This window comes from Orcinus orca, chromosome 17 (genome assembly GCF_937001465.1).
Source record: "Orcinus orca chromosome 17, mOrcOrc1.1, whole genome shotgun sequence".
In the NCBI taxonomy this organism is placed as follows: domain Eukaryota; kingdom Metazoa; phylum Chordata; class Mammalia; order Artiodactyla; family Delphinidae; genus Orcinus; species Orcinus orca.
In genome coordinates, this window is record NC_064575.1 from 81,132,136 (window position 1) to 81,154,030 (window position 21,895).

Consider the following 21,895-nt stretch of genomic DNA (forward strand, 5'->3'; position numbering starts at 1 on the left):
AGGTCCAGTGGCCAGGAGGTGAGGCGACACGAAGCCTGCAGAAGAGTGGGGACAGCTGGGGCCACCGGACAGCACAGGCACAGGCCTGTTGTCCCCAGGGAGCACAGCCTCTGCCTCCTGGCCGTCCGTCCAGCAGTAATCGGGGGCCGCGCCGGGCAGCAAAGACCCTGCTTCAGACAGGAGCACAGCACCCAGCCCTGCTCCGCCGGCCCCGCTTCCCCCAGTTGCTGGATTAATTTTCATTTGCTGCAAGTTAGCTTCCTTCACACGGGGGCTTCTGTTCACTTTCAGCTTCTGAGCTTCACACCCCGTGGCCTCCATCATCAGAGGCAGGTGAAGTGTCCACTGTAGCTGGAAGTTCCTGGGTAACAGCTCTGCTGGGCCTGGGTCCAGTTGGCTTCCCAGCCCTAGAAGAGGGAGGGGGGCTGAGGATAGCCCTGGAGCTGCAGCTGCGGTGGGGAGGGGCGGTTTCCAGGCGAACCAGGCTGGGGCTGGGGCCTGGGTATAGAATCCCACCAATCCCACTGTTCCGCCACTGAGCCTGGGGGACTCAGGCTGGGGGGTCGTGAGCGCTAGGGAGTAGAGGCAAGGTCTCTCAGAGAGAGACACACACAGGAGCAGAGACACAAAAAGAGACAGAGAGAGCCAAAAGTCTAACCTGGAGAAGCCATACCTGTTAGTAGTCCAAAGAGCAAGGCCAGGGTCAGGCTCAGGAGGCATAGATGGCAGATTGGAGCGAGCATGGGCACCAGGGGAGGGTCCCTGGCTAGTGCTGGGCTGGAGGAGCCCCTCATGTTGTGTTGCAGGCGTGGTTCTGTGTGGTCTGACTCAGACCTTCTTGGCTGCAGCAAGCCTGGAGGGAAGGGATCAGTGACCTGCCCCTGAGAAGCCTGGGAAGTCTTCCTGGAGGAAGCAAGATTTCTTTTGTGAGTTTTATATTTTTGTTTTTTTATTATTATTTTTTTTTGCGGTACGCGGGCCTCTCACTGTCGTGGCCTCTCCCGTTGCGGAGCACAGGCTCTGGACGCGCAGGCTCAGCGGCCATGGCTCACGGGCCCAGCCGCTCCGCGGCATGTGGGATCTTCCCAGACCGGGGCACGAACCCGCGTCCCCGGCATCGGCAGGCGAACTCTCAACCACTGCGCCACCAGGGAAGCCCTTCTTTTATGAGTTGAGTTGGCTTTTCTTTCCTCTCTGGACTCATTGGCCCTCGTTTTTGTTTCTCATCGCCGCTGCTTATAAAGTAAAGAGATAGAGGTGCAAAATGCAGCCACAGCAGCAGGTGCCGGCCCTCACCGAGCTCTCACTGTGATAATCAACTTACGTAGGATTTAGCACTTCCACGACCTTATGATATTTGTATTGTTAAACCCATGTTATAGAAGAGAAAACTGGGGCTCAGATAGAATAAGAACTTGTCCAGGGCTCCACATCCAGTGAATGGCGTGACAGCTGAAAAGCCTGACCCCAAGCTTGGACTCGTATCTCCTCACCGGTCTGCTGCTGACTGGGAGTGGGGACACGATAAATACATCTCCATAACTATATAGATGACTTTCTTGGAAGTAGGCCTTGCTTTTCCCTCCTGGGACTAGCAAACTCTGCAATTATTGCTACAGGTAGTGCTGTCGTTTCTGAACTCTTGTCAAGAAGATCAATTGGCTCGTCTCCATAGTTCCAGCTCTCTGCGAACTTCAATCATTTGGCAATTATCAAGTCTTTCAGCCAGTAATTATTTTCCTTGCTGCTCTCTTTAATTTCTCCTGTTCCCCTGGTGAACTTGTAAGAGAATGGGATGAGGTGACCCACAGTAATATGAAATTCTGCATCTCAGGGGCTCTGAGGAGATGTGTGGGACCACAGCCGCGCTCTCCATGAACCCTGCTGAGAAGGAAGGGCAGGCCAAGGGGTTCCAAGGGCCCCCGGGGATGGGGGGGGACCCAGATCTGAATCTCTCCCTGACTTTGATGGCCTTGACACCTTTGAAAACGTCAGGCCAGTTATTTTGTCAGTATCCCTCACTTCAGGCTGACGTTCCCTCAAGGCTGGGTCAGGCCCCTTGGACGGGAATGTCACAGAAGTGATGCTGTACTTGTGGCATCAACTTGTCCCATCATTTTGAACATCAGGGTAGGATGGGATGTCCAGATCTCCTTTACTTCCCATTTCGAGCAAATTCTGTGAGGAGATTACATTCAAAATATGTCAATAGCCGTTGCTCAGGAAGGCCTGATTCCTTTAAGACAAGGGTATCTAGAAGCCAAGGGCTGGGTGAGAGGTGTGCCTGGTGTTAATGGAGTATGGCTGCCTGGTGGCATCAGACATTTACATGGATGTTTATTTCTAATTCTATCTGTATGTACTGAAAACCGTGAGTTGGGAATTCCCTGGCGGTCCAGTGGTTAGGACTCAGCGCTTTCACTGCTGAGGGCCTGGGTTCGGTCCCTGGTCGGGGAACTAAGAACTAAGATCCCACAAGACATTCAATTCCAATCCAACCCCAGAGAGTTTATTCTAGCTTTCACTCTTCCTGTATTTGTAAGTCCAGTGGTGAGAAACCTGACTTCCCTCCATCCTCCTTAACGTATTCATTTATTTATCAACCATCCTGTATGTGAAATCTCCCCTATTCATTCCCACCACCTCCCCCAGGCTCTGACTTCTCCTGTCAAGCTGCCCCACCAGCTTGGGTTCCACGCCACGCTGGCCGTGTCCATGCCAGGCTGCCCTCCTCACCCCTTTCGGGCTCTGACACCTCACACAAGGCTCCCCTCTCAAATGTGCAGGTCGTCCTGTGCACACTGCTTTTTGATGATCTTTTTATGTATCTGTCTTCCCCACTGGGCTCAGCAACTCTTCAAAGCTTGGAATGTATCTAACGCATCCTTATACACTGTTACTTGTTCCAATGCCAGGTACACAGAAGGCACTCAGCAAATGCTTGTTGGGTGCATGAAGGAAGGAAAACATGGGTCAAGGCTCAGAGGCGTGAAGGAGGGAAGAAGTGAGTGGGTCGGTACTGAAGGAGCAGAGCCAGAAACAGGCAGCAGGGGAAGGGGGCGAGGTCAGATCACAGAGAGCTCAGGACTCTGTGGAAAGAAGCCATTCCCAGGCCTCGGGACAACAGAGTTCGTGGGCATCTTTTGGTCTGAAAGGGACAGGTCAGCTCTACGCTCTGGAAGCAGCCCTCTGGCTGCCTCCCTGCCCCCCTGGTCCCGAGGATGCACTGGCTGGGACAGAGCGGAAAACCCAAGGGCCTCCAGGTGGCCCAGTAGCGATGCCACTGCTACCTTCCACCCAGACTTTTAGTCCCAAGGTTCCTTCTGCAAATGGAAATGCAGGCCCCCTTAGATGTGGTATTTTTGATGTTCTCATGTATAAATGCATTAAAAGGAAAGCTTCTTTTCATACTTCGTCTACTTTCCTGTACAGTCTCGGCTTCATTTCCAATTCCCTACCCGAGTGTCCTCATTTCCTCCTTGATGGATTGCTTGATTCCATCCTGACCGACTTGCTGCTGAAGGAAAGCTCTTCAGGGCCGGGTTTTCTTTTTTTTCTTTTTCAATCTTAGAAGTAGCTGGGGAATCTTGGTAGGGTTCAGTGAAGGTGGGATCCACAGCCTGGGATTTGTTTTCAGACCCTACACAGCATCCTGCCCCCACCTGGTTTGGGGCTGACTGTGGACACTTTAAAAGAAAACTCAGGGGGCTTCCTTGGTGGTGCAGTGGTTGGGAATCCGCCTGCCAATGCAGGGGACACGGGTTCGAGCCCTGGTCCGGGAAGATCCCACATGCCCTGGAGCAACTAAGCCCGTGTGCCACAACTACTGAGCCTGCTCTCTAGAGCCCGTGCTCCACACCAAGAGAAGTCATCGCTGTGAGAAGCCCACACACCGCAACAAAGAGTAACCCCCTCTCACCACAACTAGAGAAAGCCCACGCACAGCAACGAAGACCCAATGCAGCCAAAAATAAATTAAATAAATAAATTTTTTTAAAAAAGAAAAGCATTAAATATATATATATGTATATCTTAAAAAGAAAACTCAGGGATAGGACAAACGGTTACTGGGTGCTACGTCCTATGGCCATTGTCTCTGCTCTGATAAATCCATTTGCTTTCTTCTGGAGAGACATGGTTATTATTGACTTGGCTGTTCTCCATTTTTGCCTTGACGTCTAGGTTGCTCAGGCTGCCATTCTTTCATTTATAGACACATCTTCCTTTTACAGACCAGAGACAGCTTAAGGATGCTGTCAAGAACCCAGGTCCTTTCCTTCTTTCTCCTCTGTCTCCTTAGTGCGTTTTGAAGTCCTCCATGTCACAGGATTTCTGACCTCCTCACATAGCCAAATAAAAATCAGGACTAGGGGCTTCCCTGGTGGCGCAGTGGTTGAGAGTCCGCCTGCCGATGCAGGGGATGCGGGTTCGTGCCCCGGTCCGGGAAGATCCCACATGCCGCGGAGCGGCTGGGCCCGTGAGCCATGGCCGCTGAGCCTGCGCGTCCGGAGCCTGTGCTCTGCAACGGGAGAGGCCACGGCAGTGAGAGGCCCGCGTACCACAGGGGAAAAAAAAAAAAAAAAAAAAAAATCAAGATTAGAAAAGACAGGGCTGAGGCTTTCTATTTGTGCATCTGTATCTTATCAGAGAGAAATGTTCCTCGGAAGCCTCAACAGGTTTGCCCTCCACTCTCACTGGCTGGCATTGATCACATGACCACTCTTAGTGGCAAGGGAGCCTGGGAACTTGAGGACCTGCCTTTGGAACCTCTGTCATTGAGAGGCAGGTTTTGCTGGTCAAGAAGGAGGGCGAGAAAGGTAGCTGCTGGACGCAAGTAGCTTCCTGTGCCCAGCGCTCGCTGGCCAACCCCCCTTCCACCCATCGTGGGAAAGGCTCTCCAAGGAAGAACACTTGATGGGGCCACTGGCTGGGGATGGGTGAGCGCTCCTCTCTGCCTTGGTTCCCTCTCTTCCCTCTCGCTAGAGTGCGAGCCACATGATTGCCTCCCCAGGGTTGAGATCATCGCATGCAGTAGGTGCTCAATAAACGTTGATGAAATGAACAAGAACGGGGCTGAAAACGACAGCTATCTGGGAAAAACCCTGTTAGCATCAAACATTGCCAGGAAAATGCCTTTTGAAACAGACTTTGTTCTGGGGAGAAATTTGCCATAAGGTCCAGTTCAGACAACCAGCCCAAGGGAGTAGCTGGGGATTTGGGACTTTATGGAACCCGTGGAAATAGGGGATTGGTGGGGTGCAGGTGCGGCTGGGGAGAGTGGAGGGGCTTCCCACTTTAGAGCATGAGGAAGTGTGTCAACCTTGGGGATCTGGGTCTAATTTCTGTGATGTGGTGGGAAACGTACAAGCTGGGGTTCACATTTGGCTCCTTACCCACCTGTGCAAGCCTGGAAGAGACACTTACCCTCTCTGATCTTAGTGCTCATCAGTCAACAGAAACAGGGGATAATAGCAGCCTGCCTTTCCTGGCTATTTCAGAATCTACAGGAGGGAGCTCTAGAATAATCACCATGTCCTGGGATCTTTCAATAAATGTTAGTGACAATAATAACCAGGAATATTAATACTCGCTATTATTGTTCTTAAAAGCCAATTTGCATTTACTGTGTGTTCAATGCATTATTCTGGCTGGTTTAATTTCCTTTTGATACTCAAAAGCACAGGAAAGTCCCTACCGCAGACAAGAAGGCTCCCTCAATGAACTCTGTACGTTGAAGAGTCAATAAGGGCAGGGAACGGGCATTTTTTTGCCTCACGTTTTTATGATCTCATCATCTGCTCCGGTTTTTAGATGGGAACATGTGATTGTCAATTAAGAATCTGAAAAAGAGTTCCCTTTGTTAAACACACACACACACACCCCCCATAAGCACCATATTTCATGCTGTATCAGAGCTGCTGCCGGCTAGCTGGAATTTACTGCCTTGGGTTGCAGCAGAGAAAACTTGCAGCTGGATTAATACCCCTTTCTCCGGCAGTAAATCCATTTCACACATGTGGCCATATTTTCGCCCAAGTGACAGGGAGCAACGGCTGCTCTTTGTAGTCACCGTAGGAAAACGGGGATAACTTCCAAGGCATTTGGAACCTCCTCTGTGAATAGTGTAGGATTGCAACATTTTCCTGGGGAGAGGCACTTTAGAAAGCTTGGCCCGGTCACTCCAAAGATGGGAAAGCTGACGATGGGGCCTCTTTAAGCACACTTCATCTCTCCATCTGGCCAGTCCCTTACCGTGGCCTCTGAGGACACATAGGACCGTCCAGTGAGCCTCCTGGGGCCACTCTCCTCTTTGCTTCCATACTCCGGGAGCTCTGGACTTCTCGTGGCCTCATACACGCGCTTCCTCTGTCTGGCCTGTCTTCATACTCTGAGAGGCATCTTCTAGGTTAGACCCCTGTTGTGTGCTCTCATCACCCAGAACGTCTCAGGCAAGGCCCTCACATGGACGTAATTAATCGTCGCATAATCAGTCACTTAATGTTTAATGACTGCTCTCCCCATTAGTGTCTTCCTTATGGAGACACTAACCTCCCTGAGGACGAGCGCCCCCCAGTCCCTTGCCCTGAGCATCGGTGTACCTTTGTGGAAGGAGTGAATGAATGAATGAAAGGGCCAGATGTGGGGACACACAACAGTAGCGTCTGGGGGATGGTAAGTAGCTCGCTGTATTTGGAGTGGAAGGTTCTAGGGGCGCATGGAGGGAGGGGAGCTGCAGGAGAGGCAGCTGAGAGGGCCAAGAACACTGTCTTTCAGGGTCTTGTGAAGGTGCCCTTGACGCCAGGGTGACGTGGCACGGTTGGGGTGTGGGTTACAACACGGCTTCTCACGCCTTATTGTACGTGAGAATCCCCGGGGGATAGTGTGACCGTTCAGACGGTATCCTGTAGGTCCACAGTGGGTTCTGTTTTTGTAACAAGCACCGAGGACCACAGCTCTAGAATCATCCCTCCTGGCAGCTGGTGGAGGATGACCTGGAGAGCAAGGAAGGGGGATGCAGGGACACCAGTTAGGAGGTGATGGAGATGGTCCAGGACCAAAGAGATGAGGGTCAGATGGAGGCAGAGCTGTGGGGATGGAAGGAGGGGCTGAGCGCTGACGCTTGGAGGGCAGGCCAGCAGGACTCAGTGGCCATCAGGAGGAAAAGGGAGTTGCTCAGTGTGTCAGTGTCCGCGTTGCTGGTTGTATCAGTGTCTGAGTTGCCGGTTCTTGCATTTTTAAAATTTTATTTTATATTGGAGTACAGCCGATTAACAATGCCATGATAGTTTCAGGCGCACAGCAAAGCAGCTCAGCCATACATATACATGTATCCATTCTCCCCCAGACTCCCCTCCCATCCAGGCTGCCACACAACATTGAGCAGAGTTCCCTGTGCTCTACAGTAGGTCCTTGTTGGTTATCCATTTTAAATACAGCAGCAGTGTGCTCATGTCAATCCCAAACTCCCCAACTATCCCTTTCCCCACCCTTCCCCTACCCCGGTAACCATAAGTTCGTTCTCAGTCTGTTTCTGTTTTGTAAATAAGTTCATTTGTATAATTTCTTTTTAGGTTCCGCATGCAAGCGATATCATAGCTATTTCTGTGTCTGACTTACTTCACTCAGTATGACGATCTCTAGGTCCATCCTCGTTGCTGCAGATGGCATTATTTCATTCTTTTTTATGGCTGAGTAATATTCCATTGTATGTATACAACACATCTTCTTCACCATTCTTAAAAATTAGTGTTTAGTGGCATTGACATCACTTTTCAGTGCTTGTGATTAGTTTATTTTAAAATGGAAAGAACTAAAAAAAAATTAATAAAATGGAAAGAACTCCATTATGTTGAAAATAGTGGAGTATAAATCCATGCAGATGCTCTCCACACCCCAGCCCTGGGGGCTCACACAAGGTCCAAGACCCCAGCTGTGGGATTGGAACCCTGACCCTGAACCCAGCTCCCTTGTTTGGGACCCAGGCCTCCCAGACCTCTCTCCTCTTGGCCTCTATGCTGTCTCTTGGTCCTCGCCCCCTACGCCCTGTTTTAAGGAGATGGGCCAGCCAGGGGGAGCAGACAGTGAGTCCTGCCTCCTCCGTCAGCCTGCAGCTCAGGCCCTCCTGGAGTCCTCTCTGGCCCAGGGTGGCCCAGATGCTCAGCCCCCCTTACCCCCCAGCATGATGTTGGCTATCTGGGCAGAAGCCGCCTGTGGCAGAGTCAACTGGTCCCCTACCCATGTGTATTCTGCTCTTCCTCACTGCCAACAAAATAAGAAAACTCTCATTTTGTTAGAGGGAGCCCTGCCCTGCTGAGAGGTTACCTTGCTCACCGCCCCCTGCAGACGGGTTTGTCCATGGGACTGAGTTCAACCAATGGACAGGCTTCTAGAAGTGCTCCTTGCATTCCCCATTTCCCTTCCTGCTACCTGGAATGAGGATGTAGCGGCCGGAACCCCGCAGCCATGTTGTATGGAGCAAATAAGCGATTCGTGACCCCCCCTACCAGCTGCAGTGCTGTCCCCTTATTTTTTGACATCACTAGCTGCTCATGTGGGTCTCTTACATTCAGTCTTGGCAACTTGGTGTTTTTCTGGGGCTTTTTTTCCATGAGAGAATCTCTTCTCTCTCCACAGGATCCTTGGCTGGTTCTGAACCTGCACGAGAAACTTTGGGCCTCTCAATTCCCTGCTCTCCCTTTGCTCTGGGAACACCCAGCCCCAGTTCTCCCCGTGGCCCACAGATGGCTGCCTCCTGTCTCCACTGGCAGAAGGAGCAGGCCCAGGTGTGCCAGGCATGGTGCTAAAGTTCTCACCTATTTGGGGCCAATCATTAAACTGCTCCTAGGGATAAGAAATAGTTGCATTTCTTTACTGGTGGGAAAGTGGCCTCCAGGAGGTTATATAACTTCCCCAGTGTCCTTTATTTGTTCACTCAGTAATTATTTGCACCAAAAACTGTATTTTAAAGAAAAATTTTTTTGTTTACGGTTGCTTTGGGTCTTCGTTGCTGCGTGCGGGCTTTCTCTAGTTGCAGCGAGCAGGGGCTACTCTTCGTTGCAGTGCGCGGGCTTCTCACTGCGGTGGCCTCTCGTTGCAGAGCACGGGCTCTAGGCGCAAGGGCTTCAGTAGTTGCAGTGTGTGGCTCAGTAGTTGTGGTGCATGGGTTTAGTTGCTCCGGCATGTGGGAGCTTCCCGGACCAGGGCTCGAACCTGCATCCCCTGCATTTGCAGGCGGATTCTTAACCACTGTGCCACCAGGGAAGCCCCCTGTTTTAATTGTGGATGGTACCCACAACATGCCACTTTCTGAGATAGAGGAGACGCAGAGACACAGGCTCGGTCATGCCATGTCTAAGTTAGGACACCCAAGGGGAAGGCCAAGTGTGCCTCTGGGCACGGGGGTCACCCGGCAAAGCCATGATGGCATCATGAGTGGAGCCCAGCTCTTCTCTGCCTGATGACGCCTTTGGAATCAGGTGGGACCCCAGGGGAGACAAGAGAGAGAAGGAGAGAAGAAAACCTTCTCAGGCAGGTCTGGCTCAATTTGAAAATAAATAACCAGTTTCCTAAGGGGAAAATGGCAAAAACTTTTCAACCACCTAAAATAAAAGATCTCAATCTAATTCTATATCCTCCTGAGAGCTGCGGTGACGGCCTCGTCAGAGCTGCGGTGACTGTCCAACTTGAAGAGTTTTCTGTTCTTATTTCAGAAAATGAAGGTGCCTCGGGCACCGTGAGTTTGGCGTGTGGAGCTGGGGCTGTTTCTATCGACCTCTCTGTGCCTTCATGGCCCGGCATTGATTGGAGCTATCGATCTCTTGGTTTCAAATAACTGACACGGTTTCCAATGGGTCCAGATAATTAAGACTTCTCAAAGGGTGACCAAAAATTGGCAATGCAGTGTGGGCAGCCCACGCTGGTGGACGTGCAAGCAAAAGCTGGACCTGGCGTTCGTCTGATCCTCGCTAATGGAGCCTTACAAAAATCATCTTGCCCGCCTGACCGATCTTCCCCAAGTTATCAAGTGACCGAGGGGAGTGATTTTCATTTCCTGGAAAACGCCTGGGGCTGGCGCACAGCACTGGGGAGTGTGGTCTGTTTCTCAGATTCATCCCTCGGTCACTCACAGGGGTCAGGTTGTGGAACTCCTAGGGGGTCCCTTGTAAGAGGTCTTTCTGCTTCGAGTCCCTCTCTCCTCTAAGGCAGCCTTCTCTCTGTAACCAGCATGATCTTCCTGGGGCCTTTATTCCTCATTCACACCTCCGTTGTGTTCAGAATGAACTGAAGTCCAGGCTCCTGTGGAGATTGGCCCCAGTTCTTTGCACCCGCGCATTCTACACCCACACCCCCTGCCCAGAACCATGTGGATGCAGAGTGGATATCATTACACCTTGACTCTGGGCTTGCCTGTGTGAATTTCTTTAGCCAATGGGATGCTAGTGAGTGCATCTCAGATAGAGGCTTGAAACGTGCTTGCGTGGTTGGACTTGCCTCTTGAGGTTGTGATCTGCAGAGAAGAGCGTGCCCTGGGTGGCTGCAGGTCCGGGGGGAGGAGAGACATGTGGCGGAGCTGAGCACAGGGTACATCGGCTAAACACACAGCACCGTAGGCCACGCTGCAGGACTGAGCAGTGTGAGAAGGTGACTGTTGCTGTAAGCCACAGAGTTTAGGGAGTGCTTGTTACACAGCACTGTGTAACAATAGCTGAGAGGTAATGACCCCATTGCAATATGGTTATTTATGAGTTTGTTTCCCTTCTAAGACAGATATTGAAGGCAAGGACCACACTCTTCCTCACCCCGAATACAGCCCAGGGTCTGCTATACAACGGAGCTCAGAATTTGCTTGTAGAACTGAAATAACCATGTGAGAGGCAAACCAAGAAAGGAGAAATACCTTGGGGAGGGGTGCATTGTTTATACAACAGGTGTAACAACTACAACAGTATTTATTGAGCACTAGCTGTGTGCCTCGTAGTGTTCTAATGTTTTTAAATCTATTTTCTCATTCAACCATCATTACCCTTGTTTGCTTTTCAGGCGAGGAAGCTGAGGCTCAGTGAAGTTACGGGCTTTGCCTGCGGTGAGTGACCACTAAGGCGAAGGAAGGCCCATGCCTTCCGGCTCCTAGCTGAGCATCCCTCCTTGCGTGTGTACAGTAAGGACTGGCCTGCCCCACCTGCTGGGACAGAATCTTCCCAGTAAATGCTCTAGCTCACCAACTAGAACAGGGTGGAACCAGGACTCGAGCTGGTTTCTTTGTTTTCAAAACCCTGCCGAGTTGGGGGTGGGCGCAGAATGAGGGGGAGAGGTCCCTGAGGAGAGGAGGTGCAGAGTGCAGTGCTCTGAGGGGCTGTGCTGGGTGGGGCAGGGGACGTGGAGGGGGCAGGGCGCTGACCGGGAGGCGCTCCCTTGGGCCTGGGTTGGGGAGATCTTGGTGAGCAGCTGGGTTTTATTCTGTCTCCTCTTGGTAAAGTCTCTGCCCCTGAATGTGCAGGAGTTAAACACAACCCTCATTGTCAGCTTGCTGTTCTTTGGATCTGCTCTGTCCTGAGGGGCCTGGCTGCCAGGCTGACCTGACTTCCTGGTCTTTGATCACAGCCCCTGGAAACAGCTGAGATCCATCTTCGTTTATGAATCTGCCTCCCAGGATCTGTTTGGTTCATCCGTGGGCGCCCAGAGCCCAGCGCACGCTCATCACAACAGCGGACAGTCACCGAGTACATGCGGGGTATCTACCAGCACCCTCCCTGTCCCCCGCTTAACTCACTTAAGCCTCAAGGAGCTATCAATCCCACTTTACAGAGAAGGAAACTGAGTCCTGGAGGTAACTGTCAAGGTCATGCTCTTGGTAGGTGTTGGGGCCAGGATTTAGCCCCAGGCAGTGTGACCACAGGGCCCAAGCTCTTAACCACCAAGCCATGCTTGTCAGATGAATACAGGATCCCTCTCCCCTTTCCCCTCTCCTGTCCTCACCTTCCCTTCCTCCTTCCCTCCCCTCCCTTCCCCTTGGGTACTCAGCTCCCTACAGGAGGCCTTTTTGTGAACCAGCAAAGGTGCCCTTCTGTTGGGCAGGTGCACCTCTCACCACATGGTGCATGGCTTGGGCAGTGGGGACTGGGGCCTGGGTTTCAGTTCTCTTCAAACTTTCCTTCAGGGCACAACACTGCCCCACCTCCCTCTGCTGTTATCGACTGCTGACCCTCTGGTTTGGTGTCTCATGCGTGGCTATCTTCCAACCTCCCCCCCAGATGGCTGTTGCTGACATCTGTTATTGCCCCCATCCATGGTGGTGTGGTGGGCAGGGAGGACCCACAACTTTCTCCCCAGTCCCAGAATCCAGGCTGCAGTACAAGGGTGGCCCTAGCTGGGGACAGCAGGGAATGGGGCAAGGAAGGCTTTATGTTGAGATTCTACACCATTTAGTTTGGAAAAAAGATCACACTTTCTTTGAAGTTTCAGATGTCATCTTCGAGTCAGACAATTAAACTGAACTCCTGACCAGCCCTTCTGCTAAACCTTTTTGAGAATTAACAAAGGTTGCCTGTTGCTCAAGCCTTCTCACTGCCCTTTGCTGAGAGTGTCCCAAACTGTGATAACAAAAACAGCATCCCTATAGCCTAGAGCTGTGCAGTGCACAACCTGTGCAACTGTGTATGGCAGCTCTGACCCTGACGAGTTGCAATGTTTTTGAGCCTTGTTATCTTCACCCATAAAGTGGGGTTTTATAGTCCCGAGAGAAATTAAGTATTAACTGATATATTATTATTGCTGTTATGACTTCAATTCTGATAAAAATGATAAAGATGCTGATGAAGACACTGGTATTTATAGAGGATTTATGCTTTTCCAGTGGGGTTCCTTCCAAATTTTCTAACTGCTTTGGTACAGTCACAAAGCAATCATTATTATCTGCATTTGACAGGTCAGAAAATCGACCCATGCATTATTTCATGATTTAGGATGAGGCCATCAGGAAAACCAAAAGTACCACGTCAACTCGCAGAGTTCTCACTCAGCTTCTCATCATTCCACATCTGGCTTCCTGAAGTCGTGGGGATGGTGGTGATGGGGACAGTGGTGGTAGTGATGTGTGTTCTTGTTCAAAATGTGCTTTTGTTTGAAAGCCTTATTAAATTGCCTTCTGTCACTGTTCCAGATTTATTGCTTTAATTTATTTTGGCTTTTTATACACAGGAGCTGCATTTTCCTTTGTGCTACCTCATTTTCAACCTGCCTGTAGGGTATAAAAATATTTATATTTTTATATTTCACCCTCTATAGTTTTCTTCTCTGGTGACCGATGTTAAGAAAATGATTTACTTTGGACTTGTGGGTCAGCAGAATGTGAAGCCATCTGTATCTGTAGTACTCACATGTTTACAGATAAAAAAAACACATGGACATGAGACTAGACTACTGAAGACCCCTGGAATCCTGACTGACGAGGCACGATTTTCAGGAGAATCTCTCTCTTCTTACCTAGACGATCGTCATCTCGTTCTAGATCACCCAGCATGGCAGAATTCTCCCTCCACCCCCACCCCCAGGTGGGTCTCCGGGCGTCTGCAGAGCCCTCTGGTCACGGGGGGTGTGGGGGTGGTGGTGTGTGGTGGTGGTGGTGGTGGTGGGGGGTGTGTGTGTGTGTGTGTGTGTGTGTGTGTGTGTGTGTCAAGTCTGGACTCTGCCCTTCCTCCCGGCTCCGCGGGGGCTGCCCATGAATTGACTACACCATCTCGGAAAGAGCGGATATGGTACTCAGCACAACGTGCGTAACTTTTATAAAACACACAGGTACTAATTTTATGTGGGGAAGCCACTGGGGGAAGGAGAAAGGTAAAATAAGGAGGGAAGGGAAGGTGGCAGGGAGGGAGGAAGACAGACCAGAGCCTGAGGATCTGAGCTTTGAGAGACAAAAATCACGAATTCCTGTTCTTCCCTTCCTTGTAATCTTCTCTGCAGGAATGTGGACCCATGCCCCCCCCTCACCAGCCCATCTCCTGTCCCCTCCCCCAGCCATCCTTGCATTGTGTCCTGTGATCCTCCCGGGCCAGTCCCGCTGGCCCCTTCCTCAGGCGCGTCTTGTCTGCCCCCAGCTGGACGGGTCTCCCCGTCTCCCGCTTTTGCCTTTAGAGCACCTACAGCGACACATCTGGGGCCCACGTCACATCCTCCTTGCCCTCCCCCACCTCCCTCCGCCAGCCTGGGCATCAGTTCACAGAACTCAGGTGGGTCTCGGTGCACAGCGCTGAGTCCAGGGCTGGGGTCTCAGTCTCTCTCCTCCAGGGCTCCCCCGAGAGCAGCCACATTGGAGAAGTGGGATCGAGCTCATAGCGGGGGGCACCCTGGAGCTGTGGACAGTGCTCCGGTCTCCCTCCCACCGCGTCTCTCCGGCTGACCTTCCAGGAGGGTTTCTGCCTACTTCTCAGGGGTCCCAGGAGCACTGGCCCCTGCTCGTCTGCACTGACCTCCCAGAGGCATCCCTGTGTGTGTCCTCTCCTCCTTTCTTTCCCTGCCTGCCCACCCTCCCTCCTTCTGCTTCCTGGGATCACATCCCCAATAAAGTCTGTGCACCCAAGGCCTAGTCTCAGCTCTACTTTTGGGGAAATCAAAAGACAACACTGTTCTCATGGTATGATTTTACACGTAGGGGCTGCCTTGTCAAATGCATGTTTGTTCCATGAGTCCATGAGCTCCTTGGGGGCTCCATGGGTCTGCTTTGCCCATCACCGTATCCTGAACATAGTCCTGACACATAGTAGGTGCTCAGTAAATCCATATAACATTACAGACTCTCCACTTTGGTGATGAATTTCCTCCCAGTGGACTGGGTTCTTTCTGCAAGAGGAAGCTTGGTCTAAATTTTCTGGCTACTCCCTACCAGGGACTGGGCCACGAGCAGACCCACACAGCTTGGAGCAAGGTAGTCTGTGTCTCATGGCCACCCCTGCACCTCAGTGAGAGAGGAGGTCTATGCTTGGACATAGGCAGCCCTGCCCCTGAGAGCATCCCACCGTCTTCACATCTGGTATCTACCACCTTGGCCGAGTTCAGACTGAATCACCTCCAAGGAACAGCCTCCTTGACTCCAAGAGTTCGTGACCTGCAGGGAGCCAGAAAGGAGGGCTGGAGTGGTGTGTTTTTTTTTGGTTTGGCTGCATTGGGTCTTCATTGCTGCACGCAGGCTTTCTCTAATTGTGGCGAGTAGGGGCTACTCTTCGTTGCGGTGCATGGACTTCTCATTGCAGTGGCTTCTCTTGTTGCAGAGCACGGGCTCTAGGCGTGTGAGCTTCAGTAGTTATGGCTCACGGGTTCTAGAACACAGGCTCAGTAGTTGTGGTGCACAGGCTTAGTTGCTCCGCGGCATGTGGGATCTTCGCGGACCAGGGCTCGAACCCGTGTCCCCTGCATTGGCAGGTGATGCTTAACCACTGCGCCACCAGGGAAGTCTGGATATGTTTCTTTTACTTTAACCTTTGCTTCCCGCTGCTTTTGTTCACTAAAAGGATACTGTGTATACATAATGGCCTGCCTCAGGGAACCCTGCCCCTCTGCCTGAATGTTAAACCAAAGTTCCTTTGTTCAGGGAAACATCCGGACCCTGTCCACCTGTGGATGGCTGCAAGAAAGAAGAAATTAGCACATCCCCTCCCCGAGGCTGGCCATTCCAGGGGAAATTTGCAAAACTTAGGGCCTTTTTACTTTACTTCCTCATCTCCTCCCCCTCTCTGTGCTATAAAAGAAACTGGCATCCAAACCGTGACACGATGGTTATTTTGAGATTTTAGTCTGTCGGCTTCTCGGTCTGCCGGCTTCTTCCCTGCCTCAACACCTCGTCTCCGACTCATTGGCCTGTCATGCGGCAAGCAGAGCGAGCTTGGACTCGGTAACACAAACAGGAGGAATAAACAAGCCGAAATACAGAGCAAAACCAACCACAGCCTCCACCTGCAGGGACTAGCACATTCTGCCTGATCCCGGAGAGAACAAAACACACACACCTGGGTGGCTCTCCTCCCCCTCCGGGGCTGGAACGCCCTACCTCGAGGACGCCGAGTGCCTGGGGGCCTCTGCTCTTTAAAGCAGAGGTTGCAAACCCTTTTCTGTAAAGGGCCAGGTAGTAACTGTTTCAAACTTTGTGAGCCGGGCCAGAAGATCTCCTATCTACTCAGCTCAGCCACTGGAGCAAGAAAGCAATGACAAGCCATCAGCGAGTGCGTGTGGCTCTCTCCCAATCAAACTTCTTTCGCGAGCGAGCAGACCGGGTCCACGAGCTTCACCCTGCCGCCCCCTGTTCCAGGCATCTCAGGGCTCCCACCCCGGCCCCTCTGATGGGTGGGCAGGTGTGACATGCCGCCCCAGGACGCGCTCACGCGCAGCTGGCGGGAGGGCTGGACTCTGACCTGGGCTGGGGCAGTGGCCCCCCGGTCTGAAGGGTCGCCTGAACTTGTCTGCGCTCCTTTCCTACGGCACCAGAGCACGAGCCCTGTGAGGGCAGGACCCTGTCCCGTGGGCCGTGCATTTCCATTCCTGGCCCTGCACTCTCGACTGCGTGCCTTTAGCCAAGGGCCTCAGCCTCTGAGCTGGGCTCCTCTGCCAGCAGAAAGCACGGAGAAGAAAGAGGTGCCGGAACCAGCGCGGGGCATGGGGGGAGGGGACGCGGTGGCTGAGCTGACGTCGAGGGGCTCATGTGAATACGGAGGGAGGCGGCTCCAGGCAGAGGGACCAGCGTGGGCACAGGCTGGGTGGCATCAGCTTTGCTGGAGACTGCCTTTATGGAACGTTTAAAAAAAGAAGAAAAAACAGTAAGAGAACCTCTTGCATGGATACTTGCCCATCAGCACCTGCCCACTTCAAGGAACTTGTGAGGCCCCTACAAGGTAAAGCACGTGCAGCTGGGACCCGGGGGAAGGTAAGCAGAAGCTGGGAGTCAGCATGTGGTGGTTTGCTGAGTCCACGAGCTCTTAGCTCTTCAGGTGTTTGACTTGCTGGAGTAATTTGCCAGGGGAAGGGGGCGGGGATGCAGGTTTTTGCCCTGAGGCCTGGGCTCTCCTCCCAGCTGTGGACCAGGGCCGAGTCCTGCGGGGAGGGACGGGCCCTGGAGACAGGATGGAAGGCCCGCAGCCTGCATGCAGGGGCAGGGGAGGCCGTGTAGCTGGGCTCTGCTCCTACACCAGCAGGAGGGCCCGGCCTGGCCTCGCACGTCTTTGCTAGCGGAGAACATGACCCAGAGTGTTGGCTCCTGCAGCCCCATGTAACACGGAGACGTGGGGCCAATGAGCCCGGGAAGTTTACAGCTAAAGGACCCAACTGCCTCATCATCCCCTCTGACTGTGAGGCCCGGGGAAGCCAGTCAGAAACCAGCTACAAATCTGGGAGCTACGCGGCTCTGGCCCTTAGGTGGGTGTATTAGTTTCCTAGGGCAGATGTAACAAGTTACCACAAAGTTGGGTGTCTTAAAACAAGAGAAATTCAATCTGTCTCGCAGCTCTGGAGGCCAGCGGTCTGAGATCAAGGTGCCGACAGGCTTGGCTCCTCCTGGATGCTCTGAGGCTCACGCCAGGCCTCTCTCTGGCTTCCGGTTGCCGCTGGCAAGCCTTGGTGTTCTTGGCTTGTAGATACCTCACTCCAACCAGTGCCACTAACTTCACGTGGATTCTCCCTGTGTCTCTCTCTGCCTCAAATCTCCCCGTGCTTTGTCTTATAACGATCAGTTATTGGATTTCTGGCCCACCTTAAATCCAGGATGATCTCATCTCAAAAAAACTTTTGCAAAGACTCTATTTTCAAATAAGGTGAATGCACAGGTAGCGAGTTGGGACTTGGACCTCTTTCTTTTGGGGACACAACTCAACCCACTGCTGTGGGTGTGTGTCATCATGAAGACACCCTCCATCCCCCGTCTTTCCCGCCTCCTCCCCTTGAATCCCTCCAGGTGTCCTCTGGATATCCCCCTCTCTCCAGAAACACCCCAGGCCTGACTCTAATTCTCCCTTTGGTACTTCTTTTGGGGTCTTCCTGCATGGGTCTCTGCTGGGAAAGACATCCCATTAGTCTGGTAGCCACAGTACAGTGTCCTGGGGCTGGGCTGGACTTTTATTGAGGCTTAGGGGATGAGAGACCATCTGGGAGGCCAGCTGATGAGCCTCTCGGGGAGGCTGATGAGATCAGAATCCGTTACCTCCCTTGTAATTTTCTTGTTCTGAGGAAAGACTTTTCTCTGGGAGTGAGTTTTCCCAGAAAAGATTTTTTTTTTTTTTTTTGCAGTACACGGGCCTCTCACTGTTGTGGCCTCTCCCGTCGCGGAGCACAGGCTCCGGACGCGCAGGCTCAGAGGCCATGGCTCACGGGCCCAGCCGCTCCGCGGCATGTGGGATCTTCCCAGACCGGGGCATGAACCCGTGTCCCCTGCATCGGCAGGCAGACTCTCAACCACTGCACCGCCAGGGAAGCCCCCAGAAAAGATTTTTTAAAACAGCCTAAAAGCTCTTCTCAAAAACCACACCTAAAGACAGAAGGCTTCCCTCTAGCCATCTTGACTCCTGGCAAAGAAAAGAAACTAAAAAGGCAAAGGAAAGAGCAGAAACCGAGAAGGAAGCACTTGGGGGTGGATTCTAACTGCTGGATTCGAGGGGCCAGGGCTTGTCTGGTGGGGGGCATGCAGACTTCTCTCCCTTCTGTTTTTGTCTGGACTGGTTCTCCTCTATTTTTTTAAAGAGAGAGAGAGTGTTATTAACCCTGTGCCACTGGCTTTGGGCAAAGTTGCGGAGTCACTGGGGCCGCAGTCTCCTCTTCCAGAAAATGGAAGTAATAACACTCGCTCTGCAGAATGGTCTAGAGAGTAAATAAGATTGCAAGAGTGTCCAGCACAGTGCCTGGCGCATAAGAAGTGCTCAGTTGTATTTATTGCAACCTTTTAATTTCATGAGCGCTTGATGAAATGGGTGTAATTCTCTTTTCCACAGATTTGAACACATCTCACAAATGTTACGTCACTAGTCCAAACTCGCCCAGCCGGGCGGGAGAGAGCCCAGTTCCTGATCGCCTCACCCCTGCCCTCTCATCCCCTTCTTTCTCTGTCCTCCTTTTCCTCAGCCCTTCCCTGTCTCTGTAAAACCCGAGTTTATGCTCGGGATCGGAGCAGAGATGGAGAGAGGTCACGTTGTGCAGAAAGCGCCGGATTTGCAGTCAGGAGCCGAGAGTCCAAGTCCAGACTCTGCGTGGAGTGAAACCTGGGCAGTGCCTCCCTGTCCGGCCCTCTTTTCCTCCCCTGTGACCAGCTGTGATAGGACCACCCGCCCTGGCCACCTCTTGGGCTGCAGTGAGATCATGCAGGGGGTTTGTGCCCTGCTCTGTGCAGGCTGCTGTAGGTGAGGCACAGAGCCTTACAGTCTGCCTGCCTCATTTCAAGCCCAGGTGTCATCAACATACCTTGCCCATCACTAGGAGGCTGGAGATGGCTCCCACCTGCAGGCAGTTTTCCAAACCCTCATTCCTGACTCAGCACTCTGCTCTCTAGAAAGGAGCTATTGCCAATTTTTCTTGTCTGCTTCCTTCTCCCCCAACACCAGTTATCAATGATAGAAATCTTTAGTTTTTCTCACTTAGTGTTCCTAAAGGGAGAGAGAACCGCCCCCCCCGCCCCCAAGAAAAGATGCAGTCCTTCTTGCCGCTGTACCTTTGCACATGCTGTTCCCTCTGCCTGGAGCACCCTTCCCCCATACTTCACTTAGGTCCTACCCGCCCTCCAACCTGTAGCTCATGTCGCTTTCCTCTGCACCCCTGGGCTGGCTGTGGCCTCCCTGCTTCTTCCAAGCTCTGTGCTGGGGGCTTTCATTTCCTGTCTGCATCAGTCTCAGCTCCACCCATCTTTGTCCCTGCGGTGGACAAGCTCCATCAGAGGGACCCACTTCTGTGTTCTCAGTCCCCACTGCCACGGGGCAGCAGAGTGAAGAAGGTGGCGTTGCCCACCCATCTCTGCTCCAGGCAGCCTGGAGGACCAAGCCACGGGGGTTCAGAAACGCAAATCAAGTTACGTCCGCTTCAAATTAAGCCCATATTCTGGTCTAGTGGGGACAGAGCTTTTTCTTAGCCAATAAATACTAACAAGAAAAATAAGCCAATCTTTTAGGCTTCCTCCCCTCCACTGCCACCCCAGAATCATGCACTATGTACTGCCCGAGTCCGTTTTGACACCTGTGATGAAGTGGGCTTCAGATTCGGAGAGCATTTCTCCCGAAAGGCTGCAGCACTGCGCGTTTCACGTACAGTCACCCCCCCCACCTTTTCCTGTCTAGGAGGAAGACTTGACTAGAGGTTTTCTACTCTGGGGCCTCCTGTCACTTTTTCTGCCAAAACACTGACTTAAAAAAAATTCGACCCTTACCACAAAAACCTAGAAAAATTCTATCCAGCAAGAAGGAGACTCCCCGCAGGGGGCAAGTCAGGCTGTGATCGACCCCCTCCAGTGACCCTTGTGCGTGGTCTTCACCCTGCGGGGACCAGCCCCCTCGTCTGCCCACCGATCCCCGCCGACAAAACCCAGCCCCTCGCTAGGGCCCAGGTCAGGCTGTGGCTTCTTGCACGCCTCTCTGAGCGCTATTCCCTGTTCCCTCCCTTCGCTCCCGACTAACGAGACGAATCTTTTCTCATCTTCCCTGCTTTCCACCCAGCTGGTTCCCACTCTTGCTTCTCCCACTGTTACCCACCCAGGGTGGCTTTAGCCCCGAGCTCAGCAAGCCAAAACAGAGGTTTTCCCGAGACAGACGTACAGAGAGACAAGAAGACCGGAGGATAGATCTGAAACCAGTCTCCCACAGGCCAGGGGCTGACGTATTTATGGGTTGAGGACTAACGCAGCAGGGAGGTCCCGGCGTGGTGGGGCGCGTGGGGCGCGTGGGGCGCGTGGGGGAGGGGATTGCAAAAAGGTGCGGCAATCGTCGGGGGAGGGGATTGCAAAAAGGTGCGGCAATCGTCGTTCTGCGCAGGCGTAACTAAGCCACGGGCCTCTGCACGTTCAAAAATGGAGGCGCTTGGCACGAGCGGAGGGTGGAGTTTTCTGCCCTCTGACGTCAAAAGGTCACTCGGGGCACTCGCGCATGCCCAGTGGGAGGGTGCGTGGTCCCGTGCAGTCTTAACCAGCTCAGCTCCAACAAGACGCAGCTTGAGTCCAAGTTCCCGCGAAACCACTCGGGTAAGCGTCTTCTGGTTTACTCTACTTGTGGCGTGGAGGACGTGCAAGTCTTTTGCAGACCACTTTGATTAGGGAAGGCAGAGGAAATGGGTTTCATGTCCACGCGTCACCACCGCCTCCAGTAGGTGTCAGGTGCCTTTCCTCTCCATCCCCAGTGCTTCCCCGCCCCTCCCCCCGTCGCCTCACACTTCCATCCTGGCTCACCTGCGCTTGCTTTCTTCTTCACTCAGCTATTACCTGCGTAAGCAAAGTGCACAAACCCCGGCTCTACCTCCAATGAATTTTTTTTTTTTTTTTTTTTTTTTGCGGTATGCGGGCCTCTCACTGTTGTGGCGTCTCCCGTTGCGGAGCACGGGCTCCGGACGCGCAGGGTCAGCGGCCATGGCTCACGGGCCCAGCCGCTCCGCGGCATGTGGGATCTTCCCGGACTGGGGCACGAACCCGTGTCTCCTGCATCGGCAGGGGGACTCTCAACCACTGTCCCACCAGGGAAGCCCCAACCTCCAATGAATTTTTACATATGTCTACACCTGTGGAACCTCCAGCTCGAGACAGATTTCCAGCACCCCTGCAGCTCCCTTGGGCCCTCTTGTTGGTAACCAAAGGCTCAGTTATCTTTCTCACTTACATCAAGGTTACTTTCACCTGTTCTTGAACTTCTAAATAGAATCAGAATGCATTTTTTTGTGTCTAGCTTTTCTT

General features: G+C 52.6%; 1 protein-coding gene across 5 annotated transcripts in view; it reads left to right on the forward strand.

The window, feature by feature from the left end:
- KHDRBS3 (KH RNA binding domain containing, signal transduction associated 3) overlaps positions 1-13,451 on the forward strand; it is a 207,104-nt gene extending 193,653 nt beyond the window's left edge. Inside the window, exons 10-12 of one of the 5 annotated variants that reach the window (XR_007472966.1) lie at positions 11,041-11,083; positions 11,602-11,827; positions 12,926-13,135. Coding sequence is in view for 1 of the 5 variants with exons in the window: in XM_049700903.1 (XP_049556860.1) it covers positions 11,041-11,083; positions 11,602-11,618 (60 nt within the window). In the remaining 4 variants the exon portion in view is untranslated. Of the gene's footprint in view, positions 1-11,040; positions 11,084-11,601 lie in introns of those variants that run through there. The other 4 variants (XR_007472965.1, XM_049700903.1, XR_007472969.1 and 1 more) reach the window with 4 other exon arrangements.
- The last annotated feature ends 8,444 nt before the right edge of the window (positions 13,452-21,895 follow it).